The sequence below is a fragment of the Phalaenopsis equestris genome, unplaced genomic scaffold (assembly GCF_001263595.1).
Source record: "Phalaenopsis equestris unplaced genomic scaffold, ASM126359v1 Scaffold000055, whole genome shotgun sequence".
Lineage (NCBI taxonomy): Eukaryota > Viridiplantae > Streptophyta > Magnoliopsida > Asparagales > Orchidaceae > Phalaenopsis > Phalaenopsis equestris.
In genome coordinates this window covers 716,205-736,435 of record NW_018164497.1, presented here as the reverse complement: position 1 = coordinate 736,435, position 20,231 = coordinate 716,205, and the positions used below count along the sequence as shown (strand labels likewise).

At 31.9% G+C, this 20,231-nt stretch overlaps 1 protein-coding gene across 2 annotated transcripts; it reads left to right on the top strand.

Moving 5' to 3' along the window:
* Positions 1 to 2,355: 2,355 nt before the first annotated feature.
* Positions 2,356 to 5,656, top strand: LOC110019427. 2 transcript variants are annotated; one of them, XM_020717077.1, is made up of 3 exons: positions 2,356 to 2,561; positions 4,171 to 4,495; positions 4,598 to 5,656. In XM_020717077.1, exons 1-3 carry the CDS (start codon positions 2,490 to 2,492, stop codon positions 5,416 to 5,418), a joined length of 1,218 nt encoding a protein of 405 aa, XP_020572736.1. In that variant the 5' UTR covers positions 2,356 to 2,489; the 3' UTR covers positions 5,419 to 5,656. The 2 variants fall into 2 exon arrangements, with proteins under 2 accessions (XP_020572736.1, XP_020572735.1); XM_020717076.1 differs by having other exon boundaries at positions 4,162 to 4,495.
* The last annotated feature ends 14,575 nt before the right edge of the window (positions 5,657 to 20,231 follow it).

Sequence of the window (20,231 nt, the reverse complement as noted above, 5' to 3'; positions counted from 1 at the left end):
TTAAGAAACCTAGTTGGAAAATGCATTAGTGATTCCAATTGTAACATAAAGACATGATCTTAACCTCAAGCATAACTTCGTGACTAAAAATGCTTCAGGGTTAATAGTTCTATAGTAAACAAAGCTAGAAAAAAACAATATAAGGATATCTGATGAAATTATCATCATCATGTATAAAAATTTCAGGATCAGCAAGAATTTTTAAAAGCTGCATCAATGCCTAGCGATGCTTAAGAGCTCTGAGAGTGTGATTGAATATAGAGCATCTAAAGGAGTTGCAAAAATAACCTAATTGAAAGTAGATATTGAAAGAGAGGGAAATAAGTTATATCACAATAGTAAGTGAGCAAGATAAACAAGGCATAAGGAAACAATAAAGAGTGCAAATTATTAGAAGTGTTTAATATCATTTCATTAGAGTCATCCTTTGCATGATCTTTACATTTCTTTTCTCAGGGGGTAAGGGGCATGTCTCTTCTTGGTAATTGTTAAAAGCTACATTAATTTTTGGCGATGGTTAATACCTTTGAGATTGTGGCCCAATAAAAAGCACCCAAATGAGTTGCAAACATAATGCTAATTGAAATAAAATATTAAATGAGAGATAAATATTTACCTTAATAGTTGGCAAGCAAGGTAATCAAGTCGTAAGGGAGCAATAATGGGGTTCAAATTAATGGAATTGTTCTCTACTAGTTTAACAAAATCATCCTTCTCATTAATTTTGTATTTCTTTTCTAATCAAATATTGGTGTAGGGCCAAATCCACCCTTAACCTTATGAAGGTGTTTGATGGTACGCTTTAACAGAATTTATCCATCGGATTTACTAAATCCAGCCAAACATAAGAAGTTGCCAGTTATTTGGATTTATGAAATTTGGAATTAAGGCCCAAATTTTGTCTTTGATTAATGTTAAATCCTGATTTAACAAATCCAGCAAGGGTGTGGATTCAATAAATGTGGATTTACTAAATCCTACTGACGCTTAATTCTTCCTGCAGCCAAACACCCCCGAAGTATCATTTCTCTATGGGGGTCGTTTGGTTAGCTGAAAATAAAATGCATTGTTAAAGGTTTACAAAGTATTTTGATTACAAAATATTTGAAATACATTAGAGTTGTTTGATTCATTGTAAAATAAAGATAGAACTTTATTTTTTTTTCTTGTTATTATTTGATGTTGATTAAAAACAATTTATTTCAAAAAAAAAATTTTTTTCAGGTAGCAAGGGGGTGTCGGCGGCCGATAGTGGCAGAGGACAACGATGATGGATGGCTGGTAGGCGGCTACGGACGAGCAGTGGCCAGTGGATGGCGAGGGGCCGCTACGACAGACAACGCCCAAACGATAATTGATGACGGGCAACGATAGTTGACAGATAGCAATAGCTGGACAATAAGGGGTGGAGTTGGGGGTGGCGGCCTGGTAATAGTATTTTATATTAATGAATGGTGTAATCTAAATTCGGCCAAATCAACCGAATTTTAAATTCAGTCAAAATGAACTACAATATAAACTTTAGATCTATTCAAACTTTATAGTGTATTTGCAGTTCTTCATATCAAACACATTATTTTATCAAATTCCTACAAAAGAATTACAGTACATCATAAATTTTCTCAACCAAACCATCCTATAATCCTTTTAAAATTAAATAAAGTGAAATTAAGGAAAATGTTTTTCTTTACTTGCTAAAAAATCACTTCACTTTAATACTTTTTAAATCATGAAATTAATAAACTATTAATCTCGCTATTAAACAATTCATGAAGTTTGATATCATACTTCTTAACTAGATTAAGATAAGTGATATTGATTTATCATTTGTATATTAGGATACTAATAAAAACAAATATATATATATATATATATAACATGAAGTGTTTTTATATAATTACGTCTAGATTGAAGATTGTGCTTCTTTTTGCAACCAGACGCTTACAGGGGATAATTATTGATGGGAATTAGAAATTACGCTCTAAAGAATGATATTTGAAATTAAATTATATTTAAAATTTAAAAATAATAATTAAGAAATAATTTCTTTATTTTAATTTTTAAAATTATCCTCCGATTTCTCTCAAACAACGATTTTATTTTCTGGCGGAAATAAATTTGTTTAAACTAATTTTTCTTTTTATTCAAGGATATCCCAATTCTTTAGGCCCATTGTCGTGTACATGCGCTCCTGAGCTGACGGACCACAGCAACAATCCTGTTCTATGATTTGATTGCCGCAAAAGCCTTACCAAAAATAGCAAATAATAATTTTTAAAGACACTTAATTCTATCCCGCATCACAAGTTACCGGCACCCTCTCGGGCTTTATAAATACCACCAGATCACCGCTCTTACATTCCGCTTTTCTTCTGAAACCCTAATTGTTGGGATCTTCAGTTGTCCTATTACGAAAACGTGTAGCGATTCTGGTGACGCTTTCGTACCATTTTAGGTCTATCTGCATCTGCGAAGAATTTGCGAGAACCATGTCCCGGTGCTTTCCGTATTTGCGCCCGATTTATAAGAGGGAGGATGCCTCTCTGATCGGATCAATCAAGGTTTGTTGAGCATTAATGAAGCGACTATTGATTAATTTCATTCTTGCTCGACGGCCTGCCGTTGATCCGATTATTAATGGTCTCGTTATGTTAAAATTTCCCTCTTTTGTAATAATACATGTTTGCAATGTATAGAACAGATTGAAAAGAAACTTTAGGTTGATGTATTTTGATAGTCAGTGTCTAAATCGTTTTGTGATTGTTTAGACATTCAAATGATTTTTTTCCTGCAAGGATTTAGAATTCAAATGAGATCTAATGAGGACACTCTGTTTTTACTTTATTTATTCAATTAACTTTGGTTTCATTGATATGGAGTGTAAAATTTTCACCAGTGCTCCTAAATTAACTTCTCGTATAGCAATTTGTGAAGATCTATGATGGGATTTTCCCGATGGACATACTCTCAACTGCAAGTGATCATGATACAATGATAATAAGTTTTGGTGCTAATTAAATAATGATTTCAGAAATAGGTTCTTTTAATAAGGGAATGAACTTTATTGGAGTTCATTAATAACTCGGCATTTTGAGAGATTTAATTGTGATCAGCAGTGTTATCAAACCAGGACTGTTTATTGAGATCGTTGATTTGGGGAATCAACGTTACTCTTTTCATGAAATTGTGAGTAATAATTAACAAATAAATTCATGATTGAATTATAATTGGTTAATAAGAGAGGTATGATCCTTCAGCATTAATCATCCATCCTCGCTTAATTCATATATATGCTCTAATATTCAGAATTGTAATAGCTGATTTTAGGCTTTGGCGTTTTGGCACTTTCATTAGATATGCCTTGATGCACCTGTTGTTGAATCTGCAGGAAATGGGTCACACATCATATCTTGTATGGATAGATATGTAGAAATGTCTTTGCAATGTGGGGTTTATGTTTTATGCACCACTCAACGATGAATGAAAAATTATGATACATACTAAAGCATTTATTCTACTTATGTTGAACATTCTCACATCAAATGTCATTAATCTTGATAAAAAAAGGCTATTGTGTCTCAAGTTGAGAGACAACATCAAACAAATAACACCTATGTGTATGAACCAAATGGCCCTGATGTTGGATCAAATTAAGCAGCACCAAATTGTTGGTTTTTTTTCAATTTAACTTGGAGCCTGTTTATATCATATTTGGGTGAAGGCAGTGATTAGATTAAACTATCCTGAGTTCTAAATAAATGTGTTTTAAGTATCCAACTTTGTTATGAAATCCATGATTTTATTTTCTAAATTTTATTGAATTATTGCCCATCTTTTGGAGCATAAATGTTGATCATTTAATCTATAAGCATGTTGTTATGAATTTGGTGACGTCAGAGATTATAGGCCCATAATGTCCCTCATCATTTCAATATCATTTTTTTTCCCTTTGGATAATGTTTGTATTTTCGACTCCAGAATATATGTCCTTTTCTATTCAGCATATATGTTACACAGTAAGAACTGTTAATGTAAAAAACATCATAATTGATGTGCACTGCATGCTGTTTGTGGTTTGCATCCATAAACCAGTCCGTGCATTTGCTTTGTTTTCCCGTCATCTTTCCTTTGCTGGAATTGATGGTTTAGTCTGGTGCTTAGAGGCTCCAGCTTCAATGGGGAAACACAAAGCAGAGGAAACAAGCGAGCAGGAAGGTGACTGAAAAGCAGAACAAAAAGAGATCCAGAGAAGAGCATGATAATCTGGATTCCTTGCAGCATAAAAACAAGAAAAGAATGACTGACAACAATATCGAATTCAATGAAAGCTGCTGTTATGCTAGCAAAGAATATACTGACCATTTGGAAAGGAGTGACCTTTCTGAGGAGCATTATCCCCCAGCTTTAGTAGTGAACAAATGCAACTCCTCGAGCATTCAAAACAATAACAAGAATAATGCAGTTCAGGACTCCGGATCCGATAAGCAAAGACCAGGTACCCTATCTTTGGCACTTACTAGGATTCATAGTTGCTATTAATACCTTTCAATGTTATGGAAGACTTGTTATTGATATACTTTAAACCTCTTATGAAAAGGTTTTGTTATCCGAATCAAGTTGCCTTTAAAGAAGCACCTGGAGGTGCAGCCACATCTCAAGGAGTTGCAGCCAGAATTGGCAAAAACAGATCCCGGCTGCTCTTTTAAATTGACCAAATCGTCGAAACCACCAGCACTCCTAAATGATTCTGCTTCTTCTTATTCTCAAGCCAACAAAACATGTAAGCCTCAATCACTTCTAACCGAACCTGCTCCACGCAGATCTTCTGATGTCAACAAGCTATCCGAAGTCCAAATATTCTCAACTGAACCTTCTCCTTGCTGCTCCACACAAACCACCAAAACCACATTTTTAACTGAGTCCACTTCTGTCTACTGTTCTCAAATACCCAATTCATACAATAGTAAATCAATTTTAACTGAATCTGCTCTGAGAACAGAAGAGGTACCTTCAGCAAAGCAACCGTTCTCTGCAAGAGCGGAACCTAACTTCCCTAGTCCTGTTGCCAAGGTGCCCATCTATCAAGAAAGCATTGTTGAGGCTAACCACAGGAAGTCCAGCCACAGGAGAAGCAATGGCCGGAGCTTCTCACGGAGGTCAGAAAGACAGTTGTTCAGAGATTTGATAATAAACTGGAAGCCTCCATCCATAGAGCCAATTGCGTCAGATGAAGGTGAGCTGGACTGGTTATTTGCTTCAAAGAAGCCACAGGGTGCAAAACCTAATGCGCAGATCTTCGAAGCTGGAGTTTCTCATCACGGCACTCATCTGAGCTCATCAGCAAGTTCTTTGCAACCACGAGCTACCTATCTACCGGAATTTGGCATGTACCAGCTGCCATATGTGATCCCATTTTGAAGTTTGTGCGTAGATGATTGTTGGAAATTTGAGCTGGTTTGTACACAGTTGATTCTCTTTCTATACCATGTTTCATTTCTACCAATGAGTATTTGCTCATATGGTACATAGTTTCCATCTCTCAATTGTGAGATGATAGGATTCAACTTCCACTTATAATAAGATGGAAAATCCCTGGAAGGGTGATTGAATGTGGTGGTTGTGTTGGAAGGAAAAGAATTAAATTGCATTATATAGAAAGCACCTTTTTGGTTTTTATTTTTTATTTTTTAGAGCCAATTGTTTTATTTATTCTGATTCTGATCAGCCTGAATTTGATCCTCTTTTTTAACGACCCTTTTCTATTTGGTCGGCCTCAATTCGGTAATCGTTTCATTTTCGGTTGTAGTTTTCGGCTTCATATTTATGAAGGCCTGCTTGATGTTGGAAGAAATCTGTTCTCCATCGTCTGCTCGCAGATCAATTCCATGTTTAGTGATTGAAGCTGTTTTCCTCGCAAATTTAAAATTTGACTGTGATTTGAGATGATTATTATTTTTAGGTTTTATATATTGTGCTAATATTAAAATTTCAATCTGTATATTATTTTAGATTAATTGTTTTTGTATTTTTTAATATAATATTGTGCATGCTTAAAGGGGTTGAAAGAATATTTGTTAAATACAACAACAACAACAACAACAAAGCCTTAATCCCACTACGTGGGGTCGGCTACATGAATCATTTTTCTCCATTGCTCATATTTAGTGTCAATAGGACTTGATGGAGAAAAAGGATTCATGTAGCCGACCCCAAGTCGTGGGATTAAGGCTTTATTGTTGTTGTTGTTGTATGTAACAAATATTCTTTCAACCCTTTTAAGCATGCACAATATTATATTAAAAAATACAATATTTGTTAAATGTTTATATAATTCTAGTTATTAAATCGGGCGTAAGGAATCATTTTTTGTGACACTAGCTGTTCTGTACATGACCGGGAACCTGCTAATTCATCTAAAGTCGAAAAATTATAAAGTGAGCAAAGCCAGTGAAATTTTCCAATATAAAAAATGGGAATGAAAGTATTTAGTTTTTTTCTCCCTGCTTTTAGCCGTTTGGCCCAGCTTTTTCCCGGATTCATGATGTGAAAATGCGAATCAACGCATTTGTTTTTCGTGTCGAAATTATGTTTGATTAAACGAGCTTTTACTTTTACGTTGTGGTCTAGACCTGCAGCTCACGATTTCCCTCTGTTAAAATGGGAGTAATATCGAGCGTACGAAGCTCCATCGACCTTACTTTATCCTTCGGTGGCAAGAGCACGATCAATTGTATTTTTCTTTGCATTCCATCATTCTCTAATGCCTTACATTTTTTTATCGTTCTAAAGGTTTTACTATCTCTATTTGTTTCTCTACGGGTTTTTTCTTTGTGGTCTTTGTTCTTTGTAATTCATGAAGATTCGATAAGATTCAATACATTGTTGTTTAGAGTTTAAGGATGTTTGGAGGAATGGATTTTATGCCTTAATTGTGCAGCCCTCTACTCTTTTGATTAATTTTTTTTCTATTTTGAAAAAAAGTTCATAAAACAAATTGACCCAGGGCATACTAGTTTGTTATATTTCAGATGTTTATTTTATGTAATCTTGCTATTTGTGGGCTTTACTTGAACGAATTTGGCTTTGTAAGCTTTTGTCATGCTAGAATATGTGAAACTTGTTCTATTAACATGTATAAGTGATTTTAAGTTATGTGAGAGGTTTTTCAGGGACTGGTCTCAACTATGAAATTAGGAATGCTTGTGGGTTTTTAACCTCCTTCCTACCTCCACTCGTTTCTCTGTGAGTTTACTCTTAATCATCTTTATCTTTGTCGTCTGTCTTTGTTATCTCTGCTTTTGCTATGATATACTTGTTCATCAGCTTATATGTCCATGCATTGTTGTGGATTGGTTTTGGCATTTCTAAGTCATGGTTTAAACTTCAATTTTTTTATGTAATGCCACATTACTTGCGTGAAAAAAATATATTGTTGTGTTTTATTGATGTGATATAAAATATTTTAGTAATATAAAGTGTAAAAAGTTAATACAAAAGAATTTGTTGTATATATGAAAATACTCTAATATTAATTGATTGAAAAAATATGGGGTAGCTCCATTTGAGTTTTGAAAAAAAAAAAGTTGACTCAGAGTATACTACTTTGCTAGATTTCATTTGTTTATTTCCGGTTATATTGCTAGTTGTGGGCTTTACTAGAACAAATTTGGATATGTGAAAGTTTTTGTCATGTTGGATTCTGTAGATTTTGTTGCTCTTTTTTTCTTTTTTTTCTTTTTCTTTTCAGAAGCCCGCTATTATCACTCGGTGTGACAAAGGTTTGGGAGTTGTAGATTGCTTTCTTGAATACACTTGGCTATATTGGTGCTCTGGTATGGCTTTTAGAATAAATTTGGTTATTAACACATTTATGCCATCTGGAGAAAGGGTTTGGAGAATTGTTGATTGTTTTCTTAAACTCAATTGGTTATATGAGTGCTCAAGTTTGGGTTTATAATGAAGTTGGCTATTATCATTTTTGTGTCATGTGGAGAAAGGGTTAGGAAATATATAGATTGTTTTCTTGAGCTCACTTGACTCTATGGTTAGCTTTTATTGAAATGAGAGTATCTTTTTTTCTTTGTAAAAATATATGTTGATTACTTATTTTCATAGTAGTGGTGGTGATGGGTAAAACAAAAGAATGTGGGTCGGTTGTTGTGTGAGAAAAAGATGTGAAATTAATCTTTTGTGATCTCTATCTAAGAGATTTGGAATTTGGAAACATACCAACAGCCTATTTTAATAAAGAAGGACGACATAACATTATAAAAAATTAAAAAAAAAAAACAATGGAAGAGAGAATGATGAAATACAACTGAAGAATAAATGAGATCAATTAAAAAAATGAACAATATGAAAAAAAATAGTTAAAACGAGAAGCATCGAGCTTTTGGTGGGATCTCTTAAAGCAAACCATTGATGCTTTAGAAGAGTGGTGGACTAAAAGACCGAAGATAAAAAACTATTAAACGTTTAAAATATTTTAAATTTTTTTTCAAGTCATTTTAATTATATCAACTTATCAACTTATGATTGATTTGTAAATTGTACCAAATGCTAAGAAATTCAAATTTAGTATCATTTATCATGAGCATGAAGAGAAGTTGGACCAAATGTTTGGCGGATTGGTGGCTACCATTGATCATCCATGGACACAAAGTGAGAGGGTGCACGTTAACATAGTTGAAGATGTAGATTCTGAGAAATTAGAGGAGTCAATTGAAGGGTTCAGTCCTATCCTCAACGAAGTTTGATATAATTGTCATTCCAAATGTCATAGAACTCATAAAAAGAAAAAAAAATGGTGTGGAGTTCTCAATAAGTCATTTTACACAATTAGTTGTTGCATGCACTGATGAGTCCAGCATATCACATGAAACTTCTAGTCCAGTTGTGAAAATATTGAAAGAAACTGCAAGAATTTATAAAGATATGTCGTTGTATTCAATGAAGTTGTTAGAAGATCTCACTAGGAGATAGTTATTTGTGCCAATGACAACTGAGCGTATGGTTGACTACTTAAATTTATTTTATGATAATCATAGTGTATAACTATTATGTTATTTTTAATATGTTTTTTCTGTAAGAATAATATGAAAGGAAAAGATATTAATTTAAATGTATTAGTGTTATCATGTATCATTATTTTTTTATGTTCAAAGTATGTGTTTATCAGTGTTATGCTTTTCTACTAAATTACTTTCTAGTTCATGATATTTAATCGTGTTTGTCTTCTTTTAGAAGAATACCAATGAATAAAATTGATATAGAAATGCGCTGAAGAATTATTAGAGCTACATTTTATTTAATATATGAGTCAACTCATATACTGCTTACAATTCTTGCATGAAATCTACATATACTGGCATAAAATGAATTAGGGAATTGCTTGAGGGTCATCTAACATAATTAAACAACATATTTCGTATGATACAAGCTTTATTTATTGATATGTTAGAAGAATTACACTGAAATTATGGTCTTCATGGCTCCTCTAAAATGACTTCAAGAGAAGTGTTAGCTATAACTTACTATATTTTATCACAAAATTAGTCTATAAGAGGGGTTAATGAGTGATCCAACACTCATATAAAATAAATAGTAGATATTTTTCGATTGGTTTAATTGTTATGGTTAGCTTATCTACAACGACTATCGAATCTGAAGACCTAACATTCCAAAGTTCATCTATAGAGATTTCACATGATCAATGCTATATGTCATACTTTTAAGTGGATTTATGTGTTTAATTTTTCCAAAATTTACTTATACAAAGTAACTTTAAAATATTATTTAAATGAATTAGGATTGTATTGGAGTAATTGATGAAACACATGTAGATGCATTTCTGTGTAACCGTGAAATGATTGCATATATTAGACATTGTGGTTCACCAACATAAAATCTTACGGTTGCATGTGACTTCAACATGTGTTTCACTTTTTTAATGACAAATGAGAAGACATAGCACATGATAGTCGTATATTTTTGTTATGTGAAATAATAAATACAATTTTCTCAAGCGTCCTTCAGGTTTTTTGCTGTATAAAGAATTTAAATATTTTTCCCTTACAATTACTAATGGTTATACTTTTAATACGAAAATATTATTTGGTTGTTGGATATCCGCTACAAAGAAGATTTCTCAAGTCATTTTCTTGTATAAAATATCACATTTCTAGTTTTGAAAAATGCAATCATATAGTTCAGAGAAGAAAAGAGATGTTTAACAACCGACACTCATCATTATGTGGTGTTATTGAGAGGATATTTAAAATTTAGAAAAAAAATGGATTATTCTATAAGATATACCTACATATCCTTTCAGAAACAAACAAAGATTGTGGATGCTATAATGGCCCTACACAATTACAACATCGACATTATTCATCTAGTGATATTGATTTTAATAGTGCAGATGAAAATCAGTCATAGGTCCCTCCTTAAGCATATGAATATTATCTGCTGATGGGTATCAAATATACATGTTATTATTAGATATTTGTGATTTTATATGCAGTGTACATGTGATTAGATAATTTGAAAAGCAAATGAGATAAAAACAGGCTGAACCAAGCTAAACATGGTTGCCGGAGCATCCCCTCATCAAACTTGGGCACCCCTTTGTCAATCCCAACACCTAAGTACCAATACTGAGTGCCTAGGTGCTAGTGGATAGCTAAACTAGTACTCAAGCGCTAGAAAAGGGAGCCTAGGCGCCTCAAGCCCTATAAATCAAATCCAAGAAGGCAGAAAGTAGGTGTCAAGACTGTAGCACCTAGGCGCCAAGGCTGTAGTGCTTGGAAACCATTGACTAGTGCATAAACACTTGCTCACCTAGTTTGATGGTTTGGAGTGGTTCACATGCATTGATTCACAAAATTAAGGCTTAAAAGAATCAGATGATGCTTGGGGGAGGATCAACAACATTTGAGGCTAGAGGAGACTTCAGAAGTAATGGGGAGAGATTCTCAACCTTGAAATGTTTGGTGTTGGAGAAGAGAGACATGTAAGGAGAGATTTATGAGAGATTGAAATGTGTAGCTGTCTTGTAAACTTCAGAATTCCATGTTAAAAAAAATGAGAAAAGCTCATTATTTTTTATTTTTTCAATCGAGTTTTATCCATTAACTTCATGTTTATGATATTTCTTTTCTATAAAATCATTATGTTGTTGTTCGTAAGTATGATTTTTTAGTAGTTTTCTTGTTTCTTCCTTTGATTGGCTATGTATGAATGATTAGTGGGAATTTTCTAATGTGATTTCATGCAATATTTCATATGGTGGTATTTTAACCTTTAGAGCATACTTTTGACCTGGTGTCAGTTGCCTTTATATATATATATATATAGATACACATATACACACACACATACATATATAATTTTTAAATTAGTATTTTAATTTTGGAAGATTAGATCGAATAGATCCCATATATCTAATAGTTTAGATAATTAAGCCAAATGCCACAAGTGATACACTATCTCGAAAAATAAGTTAATCACTTGCTCGTAAGCTTAATTATTTAAACTGAGAAATTGAATCTTATTTGGTCTCCAAAATTTATGATCGACAATTTCCCTATCTAATATAAAGACTTGATAGGGTTTAGATTATCTTGGTTACAAATTCTTCCATAGAGGCAAGTGCCTATATTAATTAGTTCTTAGGCAACCGAAGTCACCTAAGAAAACTCTCAATTAAGATCAAGGTTTTCATCTTTAAGAATTCTAAGTTTAATTTACATGATTGGACATGGAAAATTCAAGTGGAAATGACTCAAATAGGAACAACTATTCTTGAATCCAAAGGAGTGAAGAGCAGGGGATGCCACAGATCATGAGGAGAAGCCTCAATGACTTTCCAAGCTATTCTATTGTTTGGCTTTGCATTTTTTAAAGTGTTGTTTATTTAATGTTTACTTTTGTCAATTATTTAAATTTTTGGGCTTATAATTGCATAATATATGATCATGCAAATAGCCTAGGAGGATAGGAGGGTTTACAACGCACCAAAAGAACAACCTCGAGCTCCTAAAATGAGTTAGGGCTTATATCGCACGACATACATGATACATCTAAAATATATAGTATTTATGTACACTTTTTTATACCTATTTTTGAGATATTGTGCTTTAATGGAAGGTAAGGATCAAATTTGAAGTAAACATGATGAAAAGGTGCAAAAGAGTTGTGGCGCCTAAGCGCCCAAAGCTGGGTCGCGCCTAAGTGCTAGGGACCTCACGCTTAAGCCCCAGTGGCAGTTATTTGACGATTTAATGAATTTTAGAGAATTTTGAAGAGGTTTTTAAGGCACCTATTGGCAAGAAACAGTGGTTATAACCAATAGGGAAGGAAATATATTAAAAGGACTTTTGAAAGGAGGCATCTCTTGGAGAAATTCATTGAATATGGACACATTTTGAAGAGATGCCAAAGTACCCCTTGAAAAAATATAAAAGGAAGGATTTGAAGTGGATTAAGTGCTTTTCTAGACTCTTCATTGCTTTTCAAGAAAGACACTTATCTTTGTTTTAGGAGAGACTTTTAGATGCCATGTGCATTTACCTTTTCCTTTTCTTTTTAGTTTTTATTTTAAGAGTTAAGAGTGTTGGTTAAAGTTTTTATTTTAAGAGTTAAGAGTGTTGTAAGAGAAGAAGAGATTCAAAGGAACTTCAAGAGTTTGGTGGATGATTTAAGATAAGTTTCTATCTTTTGTTACTACAATTGATTTTAATTTAGACTTCTTGTTGTTTTGACAATGATTTTTTACTTTTAAACTAGATGGTGGTTGTGTTTTTTCCATAATTCTAAGTAGTTTTCTTTATATTTTTCCCTAAAATAATAAATAATTAAAGTTTTGGATGGAAGATGTGGAAAGTATTAATCTTTAATGCTGGAATAAGTTATGATGATTTAAATCCATGTACTTCATTTATTTCTTGATTTGTCCCATTAAGTTGTTAAAATTTTTTGTGAGAACATATAAGATCCGTGATGGTATTGTCTCAGTCAAAAATTGGTAGGAATCACATGAGATTGTATGGATAACATTTTAATTCATATGATTGAGTGCAAATAAATAGGTAAATAAACTTTGAAGGGTGTAGAGTTAGAGGACTTTAGAGTGACAAGCCAAAGCCCCCAACTTAATTTATTCCTTTATGTTTTGATACGAGATGTTAGCCCCCAGGTGGAGTGAGAAGAGGGAACTCTAGAGTGAGAGCTGGTATCTTTCCTTCCTAACCGATCTTCAAAACCATTCAAACTTTAAATTAGCCAATATTCTTTATAGCATCTCTAATAAGGGTAAAGAATAATATTTCTCCTATTTTTCACAACACAATTTGAATACGTCCCCAACAAAATTCCTATACTTGTTACTGATTCATGATAAGAAAAAAGATATTTTATATTAAGTGCTTTTATGTTACAAAAACTCAAGTTATATTTAGTTAGTTGTAATTTTATTTTATTTTGATTTATCAAAAATTACCAAAAAGAATTAAACTTTCATTCCTGTAATAAATTTATAATTTGATAAGTGTCTTTTTAAAATAAAGGTTTGCTTTCTAATTCTAGCGTAAAGAGTTAAATCAGTCCCTGTGGGTTAGATATTCTGGGCTTAATAAAAAAAAATTATATTACTTGATAATGATATGTATACTTGCGTAGTATCCCAATATATAAATATAAAAGCTAAACTCTTACTTTCTTAGGAGTCAAGTTTTCGGCACACATTGCAAATTAAGAAATATAAGTTAAAAATATAATTGCATACATTGTAATATTGTTGCATATAGACAGTCGTGATCAATTTTCTGGTGTCGTTGCTGAGGGACGAATTGAAAATGAACTGTTTTGGATTGAAAAAATAAATAAATAAATTAAAAGAAATTTTTAGAAAGCAAAATTTATATTTCTAGAAAGTCTTATTTAAACTTTAAGATTTATTATAGGAATGTTGTAGTGTTGTTTTTATATAAAGTTTTTGTTTTGTGTGTTTTATTTTATGTTGTTTTGTAATAGTGTATGTGTAGTTCAAGTTTTGAAGGACTAGTGCCCTATGATTCTGAATTAGAAAGAACTATTGGAAAAATTTAAAAATTAAAAATTATTGAAAAAAAATAAAAAATTTCAAGAAATGATAAATCAAAATAATCAAAATACTGAAGAATTTAGACCTTTAAGAGATTATGCTTACCTACGATAGATGAACTTCAAAGTAGTATTCAAAAACCTACTGTAGTGGCTAATTCATTTGAGTTTAAATCTGCACTTAAACCTGTTATTATCCAAAAGGTATCAAATAATCAGTTTAGGGGATCATCAACTGAAGATCCAAATTTATATCTTGTTAATTTTCTAGAATTGTATGCTACATTTAAATACAATGGTGTAACAGATGATGTTATAAGACTTAGATTATTTCATTTCTCACATAAGAATTAGGCTAAGATATGGTTACATTCGTTAGCACCTGGATCTATCAAAAGTTGGAGTGATTTAGCGCAAAAATTCCTTGCTAAGTACTTTTTATCATAAAAAACTACGAAGTTTAGAAATGATATTACATCTTTTAGTCACTTTGAAGGGAAATCTATTTATGAATCATGTGAATGATTTAAAGAACTCTAAAGTGTCCGCACCATACTATACCAGATTGGTTAATAATTCAAACTTTTTATAATGGATTAGTTGGGTCTCTTAGATATATTATCGATGCCGCTGGTGGTGGTTCATTGATGTTAAAACCATTTTATTACGCTTATGATTTAATTAAAGAAATGACTACCAATAATTTTTAATGGCTTAAGAAAGGGTAAATATTAAGAAATTAGACAATGTTCATGAATCTGATGCTTTTGACATGTTAGCAAATCAAGTTGTTGTAATTTCAAGGAAAGACAAATTTGGAATGAATTTTTCTCAATAAATTACAATGATTGAAGATAATTCATTAAGAGAAATGGTAGATTCTCAAGAATCATTAGAAACTTTGAATGTCATAAATAGAAGTCAAATTACTTATATTCAAATTATTATATCCTAGGTTGGAAGAACCATCCCAACTTTAACTAGAATAATACTTTAATACTTCGGGATACTTCGGGTGATAATAATCAGCAATGGGGGAGCAATCAAGTAAACCCATTGGGAAATTATAACAACCAAGGAAATAATAATTATAGATCTAAATATCCTCTAGGCTTTAACAGTAATCAACAATTTAATGAGAAGAAGTTGTCTACTGAAGAAGTTGTGTTACAAATGAGAAATCAGTTACAAAGTTAAGGAGCTACAATCAGAAATTTTGAGAGTCAACTTAGAGAAATAGAAAATTCATTAAGTAATAGATCCTAAGGAACACTTTTTAGTAATACCGAATTAAACCTGAAAGACCAGAATAAAGAGTAAGTAAAAGCCGTTCAACTTAGAAGCGGAAGAGAGTTGGAACGTAGGGTTTAAAAAAAAATTTAAGTAGAGAGAGAATAAATTGAAGTACAAAAAGTGGACGCTCTAAAAGGTTCAGAAATACCTATTTATCCACTGAAAATTGACTTGGAAAAACCACCAAATCTATTTCCTCAAAGACTTCGTCAATAGAAGTTGGATAAGCAATTTTCTAAATTAATGGAGATTTTTAAGAAGCTTACAATTAATATTCCATTTGCTGAAGCCTTAGAATAAATGCCAAGCTATGTAAAGTTTTTGAAGTTTATGAAGTTATGAAGGATATTCTTAACAGGAAAAGGATGTTTGAAGATAACAAGACTGTTGCACTTAGTGAGGAGTGCAGTGCTATTGTTCAGAAAAAGCTTCCTGAAAAGCTTAAGGAACCTAGCAGCCTCACAATTCCATGTGCGATAAGAGATAGATTGTATGGGAAAGCTTTATGTGATTTAGGTGCAAGCACTAACGTTATGTCTATCAATATTTAAAAGATTGGGATTATGAGAAATAGCCCATACTACTGTAACTCTGCAGTTAGCAGATTGTTCCATAATATATCCTAAAGGAGTTATACATGATATCACAGATGTCCTTATGAATGTAGATCAATTTTTCTTTCCTGTTGATTTCATTGTATTAGATATGAATGAAGATAAAAAGATACCTATCATTTTTGGGAGACCATTCCTAGCCATAGGAAGAGTAATGATAGATGTGCAAAAAGGGGAATTAACTATGCACGTCAATGTTCAAACGGTTACTTTTAATATTTCAAAATCAATGAAGTGTCCTGCAAAAAGTAAAGATGATGAATGTTACATAATGGATGTAATAAGATACTCATTTCAAAAAAAATTATGAAGAGAAATCTGAAATGAAAGAGTTGGAATATGAGCAAGAAGAGGAATTAGATCAATGTGAAGATTTTTACAAGGAAGATTCAAACTATGTTCAATAAAGTTTTGAAGTTTTGGACACAACAAAAAAAGATAAATCTTTTTGTCCATCAATTGAAAACCTCTAGAGCTTGAGTTGAAGTTACTTCCTGAACATTTAAAATATGTCTTTTTAGGTGATTCCTTAACATTGCCTGTTATAATTAACTACAGAAAAGGAAATAAGTTTAATGAAAACTTTGAAGAGTTATAAGAAAGACATTGGATGGACAATTGATGATATTAAAGGAATTAGCCCTTCAGTTTGTATGCATAGAATTCATATGGAAGAGAACTACAAACCTAGGGTTGATCCTCAGGATAGATTAAATCCTGTTATGAAAGAAGCTGTTAAGAAAGAAATTTTAAAATGGTTAGATGCTGGAATTATCTACCCTATTTTAGATAGTGCATGGGTTTGTCCAATTCACAGTGTTCATAAGAAAGGAGGAGTGACTATGACTTTGAATGAACATAATGGGTTAATACCTACTAGACAAGTCACAAGGTGGCGAATATGCATTGATTATAGAAAATTAAATCTTTCCACTAGAAAAGATCATTTTCCACTACCCTTTTGAGATCAAATGCTGGATAAACTAGCTGGGCATAAGTACTTTTTTTTTGGATGGATATACTGGTTATCACAAAATACCGATAGCGCCTGAGGATCAAGAGAAAACAAAGTTTAACAGTCTTTATGGTACGTTTGCTGTTAGAAGAATACCATTTGGTTTATGTAATGCCCTTGCTACATTTTAAAGATGTATAATGGCTATTTTTTGTGATTTAATTGAGAAAGGGATTGAAGAGTTTATGGATGATTTTTCAGTGTTTGAAACTTCATTTGACTCATGTTTAGAATATTTATTAAAAGTTCTTAAACGCTGTGAAGAAACAAATTTTGTTATTAATTGAGAAAAATGTCAATTTATGATAGGAGGAGAAATATTATTGGGAAATCAAATATCAGAAAATAACATGGAAGTAGATCCTTTTAAAATTCAAGTGATCACTAATTTACCTTACCCAACAAATGTAAGGGAAATTAGGAGTAATTAGGAGTTTTTCGAAATTAGGAGTTTTTCAGGACATGCTGGATTCTACACACGATATATTAAAGACTTTTCAAAATTTGCTAAGCCTTTATGCCATTTATTTGAAAAATATCTAATTTTTTATTTTGATAAAAAATGCCTAAAAGCTTTTGAGCTATTAAAAGAAAAATTAGTCACTACACTAATTATCATTTCACCAGATTGGGGAAAACCTTTTGAATTGATGTGTGATATTAGTGATTAAGCTAATTGAGCTGTTTTAGGATAAAAATATGATAAAATTTCCAAAATAATTTACTATGCTAGTAAGACTCTTAATGAAGCTAAAAAATTAAATACTCCACAACTGAGAAAGAGTTATTAGCAATAATATATCCTTTTGGTAAATTTAGATCATATTTGATTGGAACTAAATGTGCAGTGTGATACGCCAAAAATATATGCATTTTCACCCATATTTTAAACCTATTTTTGATGATATTGCACTTTAATGGAAAGTATTTTGATGTTTTCTTGCAGGTTATTGGTTTTTAGGGCTTAAAGCAAAGAGAAAGTAAAAAGGATGAAATTTGAAGTTAAAATGGCGTTTTTGAAGATATGCTCAGCGTCGGCAGCACCGACGGCGTATAACAAATTAACGCAGAGATTTTTTACTCAGCGCCGACAGCGCTAAAGGCGGTGCAGACCCCGTTTCTAGAAGGTTTAATGTATTTGGATGGCTTTTTGAAGAGTTTTTTGAGGCACCTCTTGGAGAACCTACCGTGGCCTCTATTTGGGGCCGAATTTCATTAGAAAAAGTGCTCATCTACATTTTTCACTCCTCTACTTTCATTTTTTGCACTACATCATTCCATTCCACTTCCATATTTGAGTCAATTAGTGATTTTTTTTCATAGTATAGAGTTTTTGTGGTGAGATTAAGTGTGAAACTTTCGAAACTTTTAATGTAAAACTTTCTGTAAGAGTGTTGGAGAAGGAGAAAAGTGAAAGATATCTTCTTCCTGCATTTCTAAGGAAAGGCTACAAACGATTTGCTTTGAGAAAGAGTTTTTAGATAAGTATTCTTCGTTTATTAGTGTTGTATGAACTTTTTTTTATATATGAAATTTGTGTTTTGTTATTTCTTTCTCATGAAGTTTGAGTAGTTCCATCTATTTTTCTCCCTACTCTGAGATATGGTGAAATGAAGAGATAATACGAATGTGCCAATATTAAATTGTAAAATAAATTGTGATGATTTTTTAACTCCAAACTTAATTTATTTTTTGATCCGGCCAATTGAATTGTTAAAATGTGTTGTGAAACATATGATCTGGGAAATGAAGTATGAGTTTTACAACAGAGTAAGGATCACATTTGATTCTATGAAAGAGAACATCGTTCATGGAATTAAGTGCATTTATGGAATTAAGTGAAATTAAGTGAAAGTAAATAGGGAAATATTCTTTGTTGGGTGTAGAATTGGAGAACCTTTAGGGTGACAGACTAAAATCTTCAATTCAATTTTAGTGTTTAAAAACTGACGCGAGAGCTAGCCTTCAGGTGAAGGGAAGTGTGAGCTCTGGAGTGGGAACCGATATCCTTCTAGCCTAGCCACAGATTTAGGGACTAAACCTAAGATTAGGCAATGATTTTCTATGTACTGTATCAGGGTAGAGAATTAAAATTGCTCCAAATTGCTCCTATTTGGCATTATTTGGCATAATACATATTATGAAAATTTATCTCATCTCATTTTACCATAGCCTCATTGTAGTGGGAAGGATGTTTTTTTCTGATAAGAATCTCTGTTACATAAACATAGTTAATAGATTAGTATTTACTGTTTTAAATTTTGCATATATGATTTCATAATAGTTTAGAAATTTAATTTTGATTACATCTCAGCAATTGAAATTAGTGACAATGATTTCAATTGAATTTCTGTGAATTTTCTAGCAAATTTGTCATTTTCAATTTAAACCTTCCCCGTAGGATCGATACTCGGGGCTTAAATAGAAAGACCATTATTACTTGATAACGATACGTATACTTGTGTAGAATCCGAATATTAATTGATTATATTTAATTAAATTTTACACAATTTGATCGCAATAAAAAAGTCGGATCATAGTGCATACTGATCATTCTGTTATTAAGTATTTAATGAAGAAGAAAATGTTAAACCTAGACTGATAAGATGGATTCTTCTTTTATAAGAATTTGACTTTGAAATAGCAGATAGAAAGGGAGTTGAGAATCAAATTGTTAATCAACTATCCAGACTTGAATGAGAGAAAACACACTGTTTTGAAAAAGAGATTAATGAACAAGATGAAAAATTGTTCACTATTAATGAGTGGTGTGTTCCGTGGTATGCCCACATTGTGAACTTTATTGTTAGTGATATTATACCCTATGGAATGACATACCAATAAAAGAGGAAATTTATATCTGAAGCTAAGACTTATTTTTTGGATGACCCATTTTTATATAAACAAGGAAAGTATGAAATTATCTAAGAATGTCATAATTATGATTTTGGGGGACATTATGGTGTTGATAAAGCACATATGAAATTTTACAATCCGAATTTTATTGGCCTACAATCTTTAGAGATGTTAATAACAAAATTTATAATCAATGTCAACAATTAGGCAATATTTCTAGAAGAAATGAGATGTCCCTTAATTATATGTTGGAAGTTAAAATATTTGATGTTTGGAGATTAGATTCATGGAACCATTTATACCTTCTTTCAGAAATTTATATATATTGTTAGTAGTGGACTATGTATACAAAT